This window comes from Natator depressus, chromosome 22, assembly GCF_965152275.1.
Source record: "Natator depressus isolate rNatDep1 chromosome 22, rNatDep2.hap1, whole genome shotgun sequence".
Taxonomy (NCBI): Eukaryota; Metazoa; Chordata; order Testudines; family Cheloniidae; genus Natator; species Natator depressus.
This window is the reverse complement of record NC_134255.1, coordinates 5,923,096-5,942,832: the sequence shown is the minus strand read 5'-3', so window position 1 is coordinate 5,942,832 and position 19,737 is coordinate 5,923,096. Positions and strand designations below refer to the sequence as shown.

General features: G+C 45.7%; 1 protein-coding gene across 3 annotated transcripts in view; it reads right to left on the bottom strand.

Moving 5' to 3' along the window:
- Positions 1–19,737, bottom strand: part of FLI1 (Fli-1 proto-oncogene, ETS transcription factor) — a 115,813-nt gene that overhangs the window by 53,566 nt on the left and 42,510 nt on the right. For all 3 annotated transcript variants that reach the window (XM_074936894.1, XM_074936895.1, XM_074936896.1), the window contains one exon: positions 443–654. In XM_074936894.1, the coding sequence (XP_074792995.1) occupies positions 443–654 (212 nt within the window). The remainder of the gene's footprint in view (positions 1–442; positions 655–19,737) is intronic.

Below are 19,737 nucleotides of genomic sequence, written 5' to 3'. Positions count from 1 at the left end.
CCTCCAGCCGCAGCATGGCCCCTTGAGACATTGAGTGTAGACAGAGGGGAGAGCGCCACCTACTGTATTGCCAACACTCTCTCCGGCAGTACAGCATCCCCTAGCAGTGCTGGATTCAGTACTGACCTACTGGGAGGGCACTGGAGTGTGCCGTCTACATCAGTGCCTGCAACACCGGGTCGGTCCTTGGAGGCCTCTAATCCCAGCCCTAACAATAGCTCTGGAGATGCAAGTTGCAAAACTGCAAGGTTCCAATCCTGTCCCCATTTAAGGCCATGACAAAACTCCCCTTGATTCCAGTGGGAACCGGATCTGCCCCTAAGTGAAGGGATGGGTTTGTATGTACACAGGCATATAGGTAATGTACAGTAGATCACTTTTGTGAGCAAGGTTTCCCTGATATAGGAACATACCAGATGGGCAGACGCACGCCTTTCCTTACCTGGATCCGTTCATATGATCATATTCCCGCTTGACATTGACCCGGACTGGCTGATTGATCCACTCCTGCTGGGGAGGTAAAGGGTTGATTTTGTGTGGCTGGCCGTAGTCGGGGTTCCCTGAGGCCGTCATGTCCGCCTTGGGGAGGTGAGCGGCAGCACCGTACGTGGAATCGAAGAGGGACTGGTCGTCACTCACCACCGAAAGGGCCTCCTGAAGAGAAGAAACAAGAGCCCGGTGTCATGACTAAACCAGCAACTCCGATCACATTCTCCCTTTGAGTTGGCTGGCAGCTGCGAGTGCCCCACAGCTGCCAAGCCTTGCCTGAAAATGACATCTGCCAGCATCGCAGATTGAATCCAATTCTTTGGGGTCCATGAACCCTTATGCAAAACCAGTGGGTTCTTTTTCTGGTTACTCTGTGTCTGAGCAGGGCAGGAGCTGAGGTTAATTGGGTACAGTTAACTTAGGGAGCTGGGTACAGTACTCTCTTCACTGCCTGCTGCAAACTGTCCTTGAGAACCTTTTATCACCCCATTTTCAATCAGATCCCCAATTATCTGCCTGCCTGCCTCCAGCTGCTCTCACTCCCGAAATAACCAACAGCACATACAATATAGATCATCTCTAATGTGTCATTTGAAAGTCTGTATAAATTTTCATGTATCTTTTAAAAAAGTTTTGTGCAGTGTTTGTATTTTGAGGTCACTGGTGAAGGAGTAGCTTTCATTAAGAGTCAGAGTGGAGGTGATTGTGGTGTGATGAAACATAAGTTACTTCACATTCAAAGAGAATGATGTGTTTGTTATGTGGGAGAGATAGGACTCATGATGTACCTAGCTATTCACTTCTAGAGCCACTGGAAAACCAGGAAATTATTTTCCTTTTTTTCCCTGCTGAAATTCAAAAATTTGACCAAAAGATTCTGACCATCAATTTCCTTGCATTTACTTGCCTTATAAATAGTGCCTGCAAAGCTAAGAGAGACTGTGGCAAATTCCTGCCTCACCCAAAGCACATCTGACAAAGTCTGCATGCTCTTCATGTAGCTAAGTTAGCCGTGCATGTGCCAAGGCTGCTTGCTGGGCTGACAGCTGAACTGGGGACCTTCAGAGCTAAAAGCATAAGCTGCTATACAGCACAAGCTAAAAGCCGATGCTTTTCCAGCTGCAGATCTCAAAGCACTTAGCAAAGATGGATAAGCCTTTTTGGCCCTTAAGCACATGCTTTACTTTAAGCATGTGCTTAAAGTCCCCTTGAAATCAAGAAGTATTTGCCCTAATAGTTTTGCAAGTGGCTTCTACTGTTGTCATTATTACTATTTATTATTTGTGTTTCTGTAGCACCTAAGAGCCCCAGCCTGGACAAGAAATCCATTAGGCCAGACACTGTACAAACACAGAACAAAGAGACAGTCCCCGGCCCAAGTGGCTTACCATCTAAGCATAAGACAAGAGACAACAGAGGGTTATATATATAAATGGGGGAGTGCAAGTAAACAATGAGATAATACCGCCAGGATGATCAGCCATCACTGACAGGGGTGCTGGAACAATTTGTATAGTGGGGGTGCTGAGAGTCATTGAACCAAACTGTAAACCCTATAGATGATGGAAACCACTTTAAACCAGGGGGTGTTGCAGCACCCCCAGCACCAACACCTATGATCACTGGACAGCTTTCTCTGAGCTGAAATTAAAAGGAACCTGTGTAAAATTAAATACACACTTAATTTTCTAGCTGCCTTTACCAGGTAGGTTTGTATCTTCATACGGTGCCCCTTCGCTCATTGATTGTACTAATTTCAGAACACTTGGGGGATTGAAGATACCCCTCGAAAATACTTTCACAAGGACGGGTCAGATTTTTGCCAGAAATCTCCCCAGCAAGATTTGGGAATTCAGCCCTGGCCAACCCCAAACCCTGGTTTGTGTTAGGGATTCAAGCAGATGCATCTGTGGACATTGTTAGTCCATTACGTATGCTGGAAATCCCCATTCCCGTCCCCTCGAGACCTTGCAAGGCCTTAATAAAACCAGTGACACTGTCAGTGTCTTTTTCTTAAAGCAAAGAGTAGGCCTTTTCATCGGCAGCGAGGATGTGGTTACTGGTCTAGTATCTGCTTTGCTGAAGCCAGGGTGTGTCAGACAGGGATTCTGAAATGACAAAGGCAGGAAGTAGCCTTCATTGGCCTCCTAGGCGCATCTCAACACAAAACTCTGGGGGTTTCCCTTTATAGCAGGAGGGCCGAGGTGAACCTTAAAGAGAACACCCAGTGCTCAGTTGCAGGCAAGAGTTGTGCGTGCCAAGGCCCAGTGTAAAGCTGGTTGTAGCTGCTTAGCCCCATAATGTGAGCTGCTAAAGTCCAAGGGGATCTCGGTTGGCGGGATTCTGTGCCCTGTTAGCAAATACACTTGGCAATGGAGCTGGTTGGAAAATGAATTATTTTCCCCTCTTGGACACAAACGGGGAAATTTTTTTGGGCAATTTTCAGCAGAAAATTTTGATTTTTCATCAAAACACCTGGCTCTTTTTTTGGCCAAAACCCCCAAAATGTTCAGTTTGGGAGGAGGGGTTCAGTTTTCTGGCAAAAAAAAAATTGAAAATTCGAGGAAAGCAGACACTTCCCATGAAAATTTTCATTTGGTCGGAAACTCAATTTTCTGTTGAAAAAACCATTTTGATGGAAAATTTGTGCCCAGGCCTATTTATCAGGCTAAGGAAAGGTCCAGCTGAGCTCAGCTCAGGCATGGACTGATACGTTGGTTTGGATAGGACTAAATAATGGGGCAAGTCCACATTTCCTGCCGTCGTAGATAACACCAGCTGGGGAGATTTATTTCCTAAGTGCAGCACGTTCTGTGAATGAAGAAATGACTCTCCTGTACAGGGAGCTGGTAATGAACCAGAGTTCATTACCACAGATATCCATAACGATGTTCTTGCATGCATACAGTAGCTTCCTCCAGATGTTAGACACTTTACTGATTAAATGCATGGAGCCTAAGGACCCTACTTTCCTCTCAGTTGCAAGGCACAGAGGAGAACAAAGGTTTATGTGACAGCTGCCATTTTGGCTGCCAGACTGGGCACTGAACCAGGGACCTCCAAAGCAAAAATCACAAACTGCTAATGCAAGCCTCCCTTGATGCAGCTGTAAAACCCATCCTCTGTAGCTCAGACACAGCTGGGGACTTGTAACACAAGTTTTCTACTGGGTTACACATGCAAACACCAAACAAATATGGCTAGATGTGTAGGAGGAGAGCTAAGAGGCATGTCTCCCTCCTCCCCCCAGGCCTTGCTGTGGCATCTCCATGCATCTAAGACTCAGCATAAATACAGAGGGGTGACCAGTGCCAGGGGATCTTTAACTTCCATGGACAGACTACAGTCACTCATCTTTTAAAAGTCTCATCTGACAGACCCAATACCTGTAACTCAATTCCACTTCCTTGGAAGAATACAGCTGGCCCAGCTGGATCTAAACCTATAGTCCAAGGTCAAGGAAGGCTGATGCTTAGCTCATTCCCTCTGGATCAGTCCCTAAATGACTTCCCTAGCTATAAACATGTGGCTACATTCAATTCCTAGGGGCCTAACCTGATTGAGAAGAGTCTGGCTTCAGCTCTGGTTAATGAAGAGATCCACAGCTCAGATGGACACCAGCAAGTAAATGCTGCATCCTATTGGAATCTAGAGTTACATGGAGTCTGGGGTAGCTGGGCAATTGGGAAACCCCTGCTGAGTGTTAAGGGTGCTAACATAACTAACTAATCAAGCCGCAGCGGATTAGAGTTCTGCCCCAAGCTCTCGCCTCCTGAGCTTTGTCCTTGACTGGCCAGACTGAGTCCGAGGCAGGGGTCTTGTGTTTATTACTTGGGCATATACATTACATTATAGTGCCTCTGAGAATACGCTGGCTTCAGCTTTTCCAGTTTTTAAATCACATTCCCGGCATCATGCGGCCAGTCCCGTCTACAGCAGCTCAGAGTACATCACAGACATCAGTTCCCTGCAAAAACCAGTCTCTGCCTTCTCAAGGCATCCCATGAGCCATACAGCTGCCTGCCCCAGAGGAAAGTCTATTGCTACTCCTTCTCCTGAAGTGGTCCTGTGTGGAGTTGGCAAAACACCATTGGATCCTGAAGAATGAATGGAGTTGCAGAAATGTCAGATGATTATTATCTTGTGTTCCTAGGAGGCAAAATCCACAGTCCTTTCTCAGACAAAACGTCTAGTGACTTTATATGAGAGTTTTGCTTGAGACTGAGTGAAAATATCAGGATTTGATCCTATTGTGACTTTGATCCTGTGGCTCCAACAGTTCATTATGGATGAAGGCCAAGGTTTCCAAAAACATAGATGCTTCCATTTTGGGGTCTCCAGTGGGAGACACGCTGGGCTTGATTTTACAAATTGCGGCGCACACAGAACTTCAGCTGCAGTCCGTGGAGCTGCTGGTATTCAGCATCTCTGAAAATCGTCTCCGGTTGGGCTTCCAAAATTTGGAATGGCCAGTTTTGAAAATCTGGCTGCATGCCTATGTCTGGTTTATAGATTACAGAGAGAACAGGATGGCTCCAATAAGCAGCAATCTGTTTTAAGCCATCTCTTTCAAATACCCCCAAATTCACCCATACTATATTATCCACCTTGAATTTACCTCTCCTTGACAACCCACCTCTCCTTGACAAGAAATGTATGTTGGTGTCGTGGGTGGCTGATTCATACAGAGCATTGTTGTGAATAGTAACCATTCTTCAGTTGATGAAATGCAGCTGCTTCTGGGGTGAACCACAGCAGACATTGTGCACCCATGACACTAAGTAAGAGAGGAAGTAAAGGAGAGCTTCTCCCATTGAAAGGGAGACATGTTTTGTTCGGTGGGCACCACCCATAGTTCTTTGTGCTACAAGAATTAGTATTATTCTTTCCCAGTGAATTGTGGGAGAACTTGTCTGTTCTTTGGGGTACATGGGGAGAACTGGGGGAAGGCATTGGAGGGCTATCAGCACTCGAATGATTTAGCCTGTGTCTTCACTGCAAAGTGGCCAGGTTCCAGCCTGAGTGAAAGCAGAAAGAGACACCTGAAGTCAGCCCTCAGCCAGGCCAGCTAGCCTGGTTTGAAGCAAACCAGATTCAGAGAGAGAGTTGTGTGTGTGTAGACAAGAGGGGGGCTAAAAGCAGGATGTGAGTTAAGTTCTTAGTGAAGACAGGCCCCAACTGGGCGCTCATCTGAAAGTTCTAAGATCGACCCATCCAACTACACATCCTTGTATTTGAGGCCCCCAAAGCAGTGATGGTGCCTGGCTTGCAATGAGCCATTTGCACTGAAAGAGCTCACCTTGAGACAGGCTCTTGGCAGAATCAGCTCAAACCTTAAGAGGTTCGGCTTGGACAAAGCCCCCAAATTCTGAAGCTTTGTCTTCCAATGTGACCCAAAGCTCGATGACAAGGAAATTTCACAAGATGGTCAGGGTTTCCTGGCTTTGGCTGAGCTCCAACTGCCATGAGAACCAGAGACTGTGATGTGAAAGTAATCAGTGGTCTCACCCCCTGTATATGTCTACAATGAGGGCTCTCTCTAGGCCTCAGTGATGCACCTGCACTGAATATTGACTCTGTGCTCTGTACAGTCACTTTTCTGACCATAACCACATTTAAAAGGCGTTGCGAATGATCAAAGGTTCATCCTCCTGCCACAAAGGCTGACTTCATCAGAGAGAAAAATGCTGAACACAAACCACCGTGCAATGCACAGAAAGATTTCTTTGCTCTCCAGAGCAGGGAAATTGCAATCAAATGTTTTGCTTTCTTTTCCTCTGCGGTATTAGGGATCACTCCTGAACTTCTTTGCAAAGGGCATATTACAGATCCATTCCCCTCCACCTGCCAGGGCCCAAATGTGGGATGCAAAGGAGCCAAAAATGAGGTGCCCACAGCAAATGACCTTGCACAGGACTTGTAATTAACATAAAAAAAATCTATTCCTTAAATATAAACAACAGTTTCTGGAATTGCAGTTCTATGAATCAGCATTTCTGCTGCCAATAACTTATGCGAGTGAAAGTGAAATAGCATCAGGCTTATGAGGGATGGAGACCAAGGTCAGTTTAAAATGCAGTAGAGATGAGCCCATAGTCAAACTTGAGTAAGTGGGGTCTGGTGGACAGGACACTGAGCTGGGAGTCAGGAAAGCTGGATACTATTCTCAACTCTGCCATTGACCTGCTGTGTGACCTTTGGCCACTCACTCCTCCTCTCCATGCCCTGTCTTCCTTCCCACTGTTTGTCTGTCTGGTCTATTCAGATGATGAGATCTTTGGGGCAGAGGCTGTCGCTCACAGTGTATGTATGTACCTAGCACAACGGGATCTCTTCAATACAAATCACAGTCTCTAGGATCTGGACACCTCTAAACATTGGCAGTGTCTCAGATCAAAGCTTAGTTTCAGATCCCAAATGCCCCAATCTTTATAATGCATCAAACCAAAACCCAAATACCTGAGCCTTAGTGGGGTCCAAAATCATACCAGCCTCCCCCTCCCCTGCCCCCAAAACTCCTTACCTATTTTTAAAACCAAACCTAAGGTTACAAAGTATTTCCTGCCCAGGTTGGCAGAAACAGGAGGTTTGGATGATTCACTGAAGGGCTGGAAGCTTATTGGAACTGGGCTTTCTTGAGCTTTTGTCAACACTACTCCACCTCTGAGTGTGCTATGCAGGGAACCCACATAACCCCTCCTGGAAAATGGCAATCATGGGTGTTTTATTGGTACAACCACAGTCCTAACTTTTTGGCCTTCAGAGCCCCCTTTAAGGCATGCCTATTTAGCTGAGACTTTGCTTGACTGCAGTTAGAAGAAAGCAGCCATAGTGACGCAGGAATGAGAGCCCCAAGCTGGGAGTTGTTGGAGGTTTGATTCTCCATTGCTTTGCACCGTGCGTGTAAAGTGGGTGTGAAGCCAGTCTGGCTTGGTAGCACTTTACACCAGGGCAGAATTAAGGCAATCCACAGCCCTAAGAACATCTTTTGATACTTTTGAGTCCCTACCCCACAGGCCATAAGCTCTGTCCCTGCATTGTCTGGCCCCACGCCTCCTTGGGGACAGCAGCAGGTTTCAGAAGCGAGACAAATGGGGCAGTTCACACCTCTTGGAGCTATTGTTTCAGGCTCTCTGCAGACTCAGGCAGCTTGGTTAATGCTTCCAAGTTTTCCGTTGCATGCATGACAGCTAGGAACATTGTTTTTAAATGAAAGCTGACATTGTGCTATTATTACATAACTTCAGGAGCTCAGGCCCTACCCTATAGTATCTAGGCCACCATCTGGCCCCATTTTGCACTCACATTACACAAAGTGCAGGGCAATGGAGAATCAGGCACACAGGGTTTATTCTTGGCTCTACCATTGACTTGCTGCCCACTGTCTATTTACCAAATGCCTGACTGCGAGCCCCATACTTGCCCTGGGGAGAAGTTACTCACTAGAGCAGTCACAATGAAGCCTGGCACTTCTCCAGTGAGGAACTGCTCACTGGTAGAGTGAGGAGTTTGCAATCTGGCTCAAGTGTCTCAGGCGCTCTGTGCATCAGTTTCTCCATCTACACATGGGGGCTAATAATGCTTTCTCCCCTTTGTACAACACTTTGGGATCTACAACTGAATGTTTCTATTTTTATGGACATTTCCCTTGGCTCATTCGCTTTGGCTTTGTAGAGGGATCTGTTTAAGATGCTTATACAATATATAAGCAGTAACTGATTTCCTGGCCCACTGAGATTAGATTAGCTCAATCGTCATTTTAAATTAAACGGCATCCAAAATATAAGATTTTTTTAAAATGCTCGGGAGGTAGGCAAATATTTTTTGGCCCAACTTTCAAAGGCGCAGGACACCTGAAGCTCCCACCTGCCACTGATTTCTTGTAGATGAGACTTGTAGGTGTTGAGCCCCTCTGAAGATCAGGTCCATTATTCTTCACTATAGAGATGGAGAAAACCAGGCCCAGGGAGATTCAGTGACTTGCTCAAAGTCACATAGCTAGGCAATGACACAGCCAGGAATACAGCTCAGGAATTCCCAGCACCCAGGCTCATGCTCAAGCCACTAGATCACACTGCCTTTAGTTTTCATTTCCATTATGAGAGGTACTCTTGAAATGACAGTGCTTACCCTGCGATAATCCCAAAATAAGACTCATTTCTTTACAGCTCAAAGAAAGGTGAACCTGGTAACTTGTGTAAGGAGGAAAAGCAAAGAGGACAGAAGATTGATACAAAGTCCAGAGGATTCTTAACAACAAGAATATCCTGATATTAGGGCTCACACTAGAGCTGGTAAGATAATGGGGACATTTTTTCACAATCAGTTTTGGAAAAAAAAAAGTGTTCCTTTTTTAGATCGGACAGTGTTTGAAATTCACCGTTTCACACCCCACCCTGCCCCAGCTCGAAGATGAGACATGTTGGAAGGGAGGTCTGGATTCATCATAGCTCCACATCCACTAAGGTCCTGATTCAAACAAACCCTCATAGATGCACTTAGCTCCTCCCAGTTCAGAACACCTCTTATGCACATGTTTAATTTAAACACATGCTTAGGGGACTTAAGTTAGGCACATGCTTAAATACTATTCTGAATTCTCAAATTGGGGCTCCATACTGCACACTGATAACTTGGAAACTGGCCTCTTTAGCAACAGCTGTGCTAACTTCTAAGAGAACTTAAACTTCTGAGCTGTTGAGATATGCTATTAACCATTGAATAACCATTATCAGTTGCTACATAGACTCCATCTATCCCCACATAAACCTCATCTAGTGGGCTATATGTCTGTGCTGTGCTGTTACTATACTCCTGGGCTCGTTTAAATCCATGATCCAGGGTTGCTCTGGTGTAAAATTCATCTGCAAAATGTTGTGGGGATAAACACTGTATGCTGAATATTTGGGGTGAAACCCTAGCCCCACTGAAGTCATTAGTAGTTTTGCCATCGACTGGAACAGGGCCAGGATTCACCCTTGAAGGCTAATCCAAATGGAACTGTCATGTGCTGACAGATTCACCTATGCTGCCAAATTATTGCAAGTTACTCTACCTACACACACATTTCATTTACATTACTTATATCACCACTGAATTGGCCCTCTGTCCCTGGGAACTCACGCACACACTACCCTAGAGGTGTACATTCACCTTCCTTTTGGGTTATTTTTTCCTTACCCTTGTGAAATAATTGTATGATTTCCTTTAAGCATCTGTATTAGTCAACAGAGGCTCATGGATATGAATATGCGCACACACACTTTGGTAAATATTATTTTAGCATTTTTATGGGCTGTTCTGCTGAAGACTCTTAGAGGATTGCCAGATGGTTTCCTAGAAAACCTAAAGGTCTCTCCTGAAGTAAGATGTTCCTCCACACAAACCTTGAAGTGACCTCTGCTTTGTCCTGAAACACCCCCTGTCTACCCGTATGCCCTCTTTAGAAGCAGAGCTTGCTTTCCATTCCAAAATTCGGATCAGCGGTCTGCAGCATGAACCAACGTTCAGCACAGAATAATCATCAATTCCCAGTCCTAAGACTTCTGATTGTCCAGTGACTAGGAAAGGAAAACTTCATCTGGAGAAGCTAAGAAGCACCTCAAACTACCCCTCTCAATGCAAACTGAAACTTTGGCTCATATAAATTCAGTTAACTTTCAAGTTAATCATTTTATTCTTTTGTGGCAGCTTCCACATTTTTATCTGGACTGGAAGTATAAAGCATCTCTGGTGATATTTTCAGCCAGACTAGAAACTGAGGCTATCGATCGATCTGTATTATTCCCTAGCATGCTTTCATTTTGTTTTCTGTGATACTTCCAGTTTGAATTGGTGTTTTTAGACGGTAGCAGAGGGAAAGGAAAGTTGTCATGAGAGAGCACAGTGGCAGTGTGTGTGTGTGTGTGTCCCCTCTATAACATGCTGCATCAGAAAAGGACACGAAAGACCTGATTGTAGCAGACCAGTTTAGCAGAAGTTTAAAGGCACAATAGTTAAAAACCAAAATCATAGCCATTGGATAGCTCTGAACATCACAACTCTCACCTTGGTTGCTAAGAGCCAAAGTTTCAGAGATCTGGCAAATACGCCTGTTCTCAGAAGATTTCAAGCTTGTGGATTTTCAGACCCAAGAAGTTTGTGTAGTTCAGAGAAGCATTAAAATGAGGGGGCTTCTCCAAACTGAAGCTCTGACCCATCACATCCATTCATCATTTCGCTGTGATACCATTGTCCCAGTTACATTCACAAACACTGTGATTGTATCCTGTTTTGTTCTCTGACACCGTTCCCATCACAATTGCAGGAAGCCCATCAGGAAATGTTCTCCGGCTGCTGTTATGTTTCCATCCACAAAAACCAAAATGTGCACGTTCAGCCCCAGATGACTTATTCCAGACTAAGGGAAAACAACGGCATGAAAGAATCAAAGTAAAGTCTCCAGGAGAGAGCACAGTGTGTGTCTCCTCCAGAAACAGGTGGCAGCAACTCTGAGAACTGCTGACCTCTACCTACGTGAGGAGTGCTTAGAAATGTAAAGGAAAGAAAAGGCATGGCAATCAGCCATATACAGCACAGGTTACTAATCAGATTTTCAGATCCTATCCCTTTATGGCAAGCAGAGGGTGCCTTAGAGAAGACAGCTATTAGACCCAGGACCTGTTCAGGTCAAGGTAGGTTCAACAGATGGCTCCAAGGCCTGAACTGGTTTGGGATTTCACACATCCAAGGGTTTGGGCTTTTTGCCTTTAAAGTTATGGCATGGCCCATGTGTGACATTTGGATGCAGATCAATGTTCAGATTTTGAGTACCTGTGATGTTCAGCATGTGTTTGGATCCAACCTTTCAATCCAGACCCATCCCTAGCCAGTGTCTCTCTTTGGATGAGATGGGAAGTGAAGGGGCACCAAACAGCAAAGGCTACACCTGCCAGTGTTCCATTATCTACTGCATTGCTGGTAACAGCTGTCATTTTGGATCATCTGTTGACTCCACGCATGGAGAGCGGTGGTTTAAGTCAGAAAGGATCAGTTGCCCATCGTTAACGGTTGTTAGCATTAGACTCTGCAATGGAAGAACCACTCGAAGCTGGAACAATGGTAGCTGGTGCTTATTCTCAAGCTTCGCAATGCAAAGTATGGAAATAGGGGAAAGTGGGGATGGTTCAGGGCTTGTGGGAATGTGCTGTCCCCTAGTTCCATGCTGCACATTATCCATCTTGATATATTCATTAGCTGCAGTAAGCTGAAATGCAGTCTTAATGCATGCAAGTGTGTGTTCAAATGATGTCTGCTGCCCAGACCTCACCTGCCTTCTAACCAGTCCAGGAACCCTTCCTCAATGGGATAGAAAACACCGAAGGCTGGGATTTTCAACAGAGCTTAAGGGAGTTAGGTGCCCATTCATGTTTGATGGGAATTGGGTGCCTCACTCTCTTGGATCACTTTGAAGTTCCAGCCTTAACCTTGACAAAGTATCTCGGCTGGTAAAGGGGCCAGCCAGCCAACGGGCTCAGTTAGCAACACAATCTGCTGACTTCCGCAGCCCTACTTTCCTATTCCTGCTGGAGACGTGCCGAACTGAAGTGCCTGGGAAGGGCTGAGCAGCAACCACCATATCTGTTAGCACACACGTGCACCCTGTGCAAGGGTTTATCCACACACAAACCTGCGTGGGACAACTCCTTCCCAACTTGAGCTAAATCACTGTAAGTCATTTCTAAACCCATTTAGGGATGTCCACACCGGGGTTTGCACCAGATAAACTAATCCGGTTTAACTAAACTAGGTGCAAGTGTGTGTGTAGAAAAGAGCTAAGATACTGGATCAGCCAGGAAAGGGCTCACAAAAGCAACATATCAAATGTATATGCTAGCATGTGAATGGTGAGCTCACTCATCCATGACCCAGATAACATCACCTGAGCCCCATGGCCTGTCACATTGATCCCCTAGATAAACACTGCTTTTTGGATTGTGTAACATTTTGCTCCTGCTTTCTCTGTCTCCCACTTGCTCTTCCTCAATCACTCCATCATTCTGCATTCCCTGCTTTCATTACGATCTTGCTCCCTTCTTTATTTGTTGCCCTTTTCTCTGCTCTTCTTCATTCTCCCTCATTTTTTGGCTCTTATTCTTGCTTTCATTCTTTTCTCTCATTTCTCTTTCATGCGTAGTCTCTGGTTCATTATCATTTTTGCTCCTCTATGTATATTTACACATGGACCATAATTGACAAAAGTCCCTGCTCTTCCACAGACGTCCTGTGTGACCTTGAGCATGTCACTTAGCCTCTCTGTGCCTCAGTTCCCAGTCTGTAAAATGGGACAATAGCACGGCCCTGCTTTGCAGGGGTGTTGTGTGGATAAATCTGTTAAGTACTGTGAAGTGCTCAGATACCACGATGGTGAGGTCAGGTAAGTACCTAAGGTATCTCAGATAAATAGGTGGATGACTAAAACTGGATGTGCCAATGGGCACTTAGATGCACCATTACTAGTTTTCACACCCCCTATAGCCCATCTGCAAATGTGAATGTGGGCTTCCTGCATAGACTCAGAGAAACAATGGTCTTGTGCTGATGGCACTGGGCCGGGCTCTGTATTCCCTTCCCAGCACTGCCACTGACTTCCTGTATGACCTTGGGTGAGTTACTCAATCTCTTTGTGACACACTTGCCCATCTGTAAAATGGGGATAACAATCTTTCCTTCCTCCCCTCCACCCTTTGTTGGTCTTGTCTGTTTAGACTGTGAGTTCCACAGCGCCGGGGCTGTCTCTTATTCAGCAGCTGTAGGGTTCCATTGCTGTGTCTAATTCTAATGGCCTTTAACAATCGGCAAATGATCCTTTCTGATTTGAACCAGTGCTCTCCATTCATGAAGTCAACAGAGGATCCAAAATGGTCGCTTCCACCAGCAGTGCAGTTGATAATTGAACATTTTCTAGGTGCGACAGTGACACAAACAATAAAACCTATGAGCCTGTTTTCCACACTTCAGGATCCTCTGCATTTTCACCAGTCTCTCCCTTTCTAGCCCTCACCCAATGATCGTGGCAGCCAAAGCTGGACGTTCCTTCCTCCAGGAGGGAAGGCAAGGGCTGATGTCAGCGCTGCCCATCAGGGGAGTTTATGAAAGCCTTGCATTGATGCCCTCTGCAGCATGCCCGGCCTCTGCTGGCTCCTTGTCTAGTTCTCAACTGGTCTCCCCAGCTTGGCAGTGCAATTGAAAGTGGCTGCCCAACTGGGATGGCATTCATCTGTGTTTTCCTTGCACGCCTGCCCCAGTCCTGGTGGCTCCACTGATGAGCTTGTCTCCGCATACGCCTATAGGAAAAGCAGCGATTTTGTGAGCAAGCCTGCTCAGGGCATTCCAAGAAAAACAGCTCGGCAGGATTATACCAAGATATTTTCTTTGTCAATCTCAACTGAGAGATTTGAACAGGAAAACCTGGCTTAAACCACTGAACATTCCCAGGGATTTTTGATGGATCTAATTTCTCTACAAAGAGCCATTACTGTTCTAATCTGCAAGCAACAGGCAGGTACTAGCATGGCTCAGTGTGCTGCATGGTTTCTGTAGGACAGAAGGTTAGGGGTTCAAATCCCACCCTAGGTCTTGGGCTATGACCCAAAGCCAACACTGCAATACAAAAGGGGATTGACAGAAGTGACTAACTTACTTCCTAGTGAGTGCCCAGAGATTCCCATGGCACCTCGAGGAAGGACAGAACCTCATATCCTGACAAACACTGTGTCAATAAAACAGCTTCTAACATCCAGCGCTATCTATGAGCACCTGCTAAATACATAAGTGTTGTTAGAGCCCTTAACTGTGGCCAGGTTTACACTACGAAGCTATGTCAGCCAGCGGCGTGAAAAGAAAACACACACACACGCTCTAGCTGTGCGTCAAAACTTCCCGTGTAGCTGCAGCTATGCTGACAGAAGAGTGCTCCTGTTGCCAGAACTAGGGCCGCTCTGTGCTAGAGTAGAGGCATGTCAGCTGTAGTACGGCTAGTGCAGATGCTCTAGGCCGACGAGAGAGAGCTCTCCTTCCTCCCCCAGCAGCAGTAGCTGTGTTGGCGGGAGACCATCTCTCACTGACAGAGCGCTGTCCACACTGGCTTTTAGACCAGTGTAACTTACATTGCTCAGGGCGTGGCTTTTCCATCTCCCGGCATGACTTAAGTTACACTTAGCCCTTAGCCCTTAGCGTCATGCAGGGAGGTGATGTTAATGGGATGACAGAAAAACTCCTTCTGTCGGCATAAGCACTATCTATAGACTAGTGGAGGTTATACTGGCAAAACATTTGTCATAGAGGCAAGACCTCTCTGACTGGGAATATAGGGCCAAATCCACCTCTGCTGTAAATCTTCTGAGGTCAGTTGAAGAATATGCTAGAAATGTAGAGCTGGAAGGGACCACGAGAAGTCATCTAGTCCAGACTCCTGCACTGAGGCAAGATCAAGTCAACCTAGACCATCCCTGACAAAAGTCTGTTCAGACTATTCTTAAAAACCTCCAGTGATGGGGATTCCACAACCTCCCTTGGAAGCCTATTCCAGAGCTTAACTACCCTTCTAGTTTGAAAGTTTTTCCTTATATCTAACCTAAATCTTCCTCGCTGCAGATTAAGCCCCTTACTTCTTGTCCTACCTTCAGTGGACATGGAGAACAATTGACGACCATCTTCTTTCTAACATCCCTTAACATATTTAAAGACTGCTATTAGGTCCATCCTCAGTCTAATTTTCTCAAGACTAAACTTGCCCAGTTTTTTAACCTTTCCTCATAGATCAGATTTGCTAAACCATTTATCATTTTTTTGCTCTCCTCTGCACTTTCTCCAATTTGTCCACATCTTCCTTAAAGTGTGGCACCCAGAACTGGACACAGTACTCCAGCTGAGGCCTCACTAGGGCAAGTAGAACAGGACAATTGCCTGTTATGTCTTACATGCCACAGTGCCGTTAATACACGCCAGAATAATATTAGCATTTTTCTCAGCTGCATCACACTGTTGACTCATATTCAGTTTGTGATCCACCATAACCTCCAGGTCCTTTTCAGCAGTACAACCACCTAGCCAGTTATTCCCCATTTTGTAGCTGTGCATTTGATTTTTCCTTCCTAAGTGAAGCACTTTGCACTTGTCTTTATTGACTTTCATCTTCTTGATTTCAGACCAACTCTCCAATTTGTCAAGGTAGTTTTGAATTCTAATCCTGTTCTCCAAACAGGTTGTAACCCCTCCTAGCTTGGCGTCATCTGCAAATTTTCTAAGTGTACTCTCCACTCCATTAGCCAAGGCATAAAGGAAAATGTTGAATAGCACTGGACCAAAGCTTGACCCCTATGGGACACCACTAGATATGCCCTCCCAGTCTGAAAACAAACCATTGATAACTACTGTTTGAATATGATCCTTCAACCAGTTTTGCATCCGCCGGCTAGTAATTACATCTAGACCACATTTCCCTACTTTAACTATGAGAATGTTTTGTGGGACTGTTAAATGCCTCACTAAAATCAAGATATAGCACGTCTGCTTCTTCCCCGCTATCCACTATCACCCTCTGTCCAATTGTTGGAGCAGGGGGGTTGGGAATCAGCAGACCTGGGTTCTATTTCGAACTGCATCACCCTAGCCAAGTCATTTAATGTCTCCATGAGTCAGTTTCCCTGTACGTGCTATGCACTCCTCCCAAGGGTGTGCTGATCCTTAACAATTGTGAGGAACTCTGAGATCCTTGGCAGAAACCAGTCACAGAAATGCAAAGCGTTATCCTCAAAGCATGGCTGCTTGATAAAACCAAACTTGATTCTGGTTGAGTGCTGGGCAACGGACTTGCAAAAACCCTCTTATCAGCTACCGTTGACAGTGATATGTGTGAGCCTGTTGGCTTTATCGGCCCTGTACCGAGAAAAGCCCCAATTCGAGGCTCAGATAGATGGCATCTCATTGCTGCATTGCACATCTCAAAAAAAAATTTAAAAAAAAAAATCCTTTCTCACGGCTTGTTTTCCACACAAGCAATAGCCAATAGATTTTTCCAACCCAGCCCCTGCTCTCCAATCCACAGTGATGCAGTCCTGAGTATCAGGGATCTTACATGAGCTCATAGCAAGCACTTCCAAACCTTTCACTCCGGGCAAAGCATGAGAGAGTCGAGCACAGGCAAGGGCAAGGAGCCAGGAGCATTTGGGCTCAAATCCCCCTGCTAATACTGACTCATATTTATGGCTTTAACGTATGTCTTGACTGTGAGACGATGGTGTGAACGTAGGATAGATGGGCACACCTGTGCTAGCTTGAATCTAGCTAATGACAGTAGTGAAAACCCAGCCGTAAAGGCTTGTACTTGGGCAAGCAACCAGAGGACAAGTCTACCAGGGATCCTGGGTAGATACTTGGGTTGCTAGGATGTGGTGAAATGTACTCTGAGATAGCGCGTATCTCTCTCTTTTTCCTTATTTTTTTTATTTTTATTTCCTTTTTTTTCTTTTCTCCTTCAAGACCTACAGTAAGGCACTTAACCTCCATGTCTCAGGATAGGCATCTGGAGAAGAAGAGGAGGAGGAGTGAAATGCTTTGGTCTAACTAAAGCCTTTGGGCTCAATACAGGGGTATCTGGGTAATGTTTAATGGATTGTGATATAGAGGAGGTCAGACTAGATGGTTCCTTGTGCCCTTGAACTCTACAAAACTATGAAATGAGGATGATGATGGTGGGCTCAATGTTGACCTAGATGCTCTCAGTGAAGTCAGTAGTAAAGCTCCTGTTGACTCAGGTGGCCAACACTGAGAGCTGCTGAAGATCCCATGTGTAGTACTTAACTCCAGGGATGTGGTGAGGATCGGTAACTGTTGCTTGATAACTGCTAAGGTGTAAGCAGCCGGGATCCTTGTTTTCATGAGGATGTCTCTAAGATCCAGAGGAACAAAGAAAATATGTCAGCAATACTTTGCTCTTTTATAGTGTCTTTCATCTGAGGATCTCAAAGCACCTTACAAATGTGGCTAAGCATTGTTATCCCTATTTCACGGGTGGGGGAGAGGGAAGGGATTGAGGCACATTGGCAAAGTGTCTTCCCAAAGGTCACCCAGTAGGTCTGTAGCAAAACTGAAAATAGAACCCAAGAATCCTGCTCAGACCAATGTCTGCTCTGCCTCTAGAAAGGAGGGCTGTCTCTGACAGCAATGGCTTGTGAAGTTTTCTGAGGGTGATTGCAGCTCAGTTTTCCTCTCCTCAAGTATTTGCTGAGGAGGTTCATGGACTCAGACCATGCTAATACAAATAAGAAGCAGGCCAGTCGGTGCAGCTCCATGTTCTCAGCAGAGCTGCTATGCTCCATCTTATCTGTGACATGGCTAGTCCCCCAAGCAGTGTTGAAAAGCCCTTTCTCAGATGCAATTTGAGGAGGTTTCTTTCTCAGATGCAGCATCAGCGCTGCAGCTCTGGTAGGAAAGGGAGGCTGTTAGCTAAACCCTTTGTTTTATTCCATAGCAGGGTGATAGTCTAGTATGGGGTCCTTTTTACGGGGCAGGCAGGACAGGACTGCTCCCCACACCTCTTCTGGAACAGCGCTCTGCTCCCTCAGCAAGAGGGAAACCTGTCAAAAATGGCTTAACGATCTTCTAATATTTCCATGCAATTAAAGGCACATCTGTCTCGCAGACCCCCGTCCTCCTTCACTAATGCACAGACATGAACTAAACAGTCTGTCTTGTCGATTCGCAGGCTAACAAAGGGGCCTATTCATAACATGGGCACTGTGGCCGTGTTGTGTGTGTGTGCAGTGAAATAGAGTTTGCACTTGGAGAATAACCTGTGTTGGGAGCTAGCAAGAGATTTCTGCTCTAATAAATCAATCAGCTTTACCGGCCAATAAAACAGGCCCCCTCCTAATTCTGACTGAACCAAGCCACCCTTAAAGAGAGGCAGCTATATTCACCATGCCTCTGCTAAAGTGGGAATTCCTTGTAAGTAACTATTAAGTCACATATGAGGCTGGAGAAAATGTGTATTGGTTTCACTGGGATTTTAAAGCAGCAGAAAAGAATCAGGTGCCTAAATCCCATTGATATGGTGCCTAACTCTCTTAGGCACCTTTGAAAATAGCCTCAATCCCACTCCCTAAGCAGTCAATACCTATTGACTTTAACAGTAGCAGGGTCGGGCCATAAGAGAGGAAGATGGCTCTGATCCAGCATTCCTTGCGCCTGCCCAACTCCCATTCGTAGATTCCAAGGCCAGAAGGGACCATTGTGATCATCTAGTCTGACCCCCGGCATAGAACATCACCCAATAATTTTTGCATTAAGCTCAGAACTTTTGTTTCAGCTGGACCTTGAAGAAAAGTGGGAGCGTCACCCATGCAAGGACTACAAGTATTGGGCTCTAATTTGCCAGTGAGATTAGGAGCATCTTTCACCTCTAGGAAACACAGTGTCACCATTTTCACGGTCGCAAACTAGCAACAGCGTCTTGTCAAGAGTTTCGGGGCATAACGAAAGGCAGTTTGGTCATCATCAGAAAACTAGAATTGTGCCACCAGGAAGTGTTTTTCTGGGGAAATGCTTGGATTCCTTTCCAGATTATACACATTTTTTTAAAATGGCTGAACTCCTCCCCCCTTTTCTCCCACCAGATGGAATTTCACTGCATAACTATGCATGTTGCTCCTGGAAAGGGTGACATTTTACCCATGTTCCAATTCTTTGCCAAAATATCTGGTTTTGCGTGTGAACATTATCATGGTGGCCAATTGCGGTTTTGCACTAGTTGCAATTAAGGCTGATTCCAGGCCCATCAAAGTCAAGGGGATGCTTTCTTTTGGCTGCCATGTGCTCTGCATTAGTTCCTTAGTAATAATCTCCCTGTTTTATGTATTTATAGGGCCCCCCATTGCCTAACGTTGCAGTGCCTCACCAGCTTTAATGGATTTATGCTTTCAACACCGCAGGGTAGTAGGAGAGTGCTATAATCCCAGATAGAGACCGGACTGTCAGGAATCGAGGCCGACAGCAGAGCCAGTCTCTGGGCAACCTAGCGATCACAGCTGGTCTGTAGTAGGTTGCCTGAGCGAGCTCGGTTGCTTGATTAGTGGGAAGAGTCAGCAGACCGGCTCTTAAACACAGCAGCAGTTCAGGGGCTGCTCAAAGCATTTGCCCAGGTCCCACAAGAGAACAAAGAGAACCCCCTGGAGGAGAAAGCTGGCTGCAGTCTGCTCCATTGGGTAC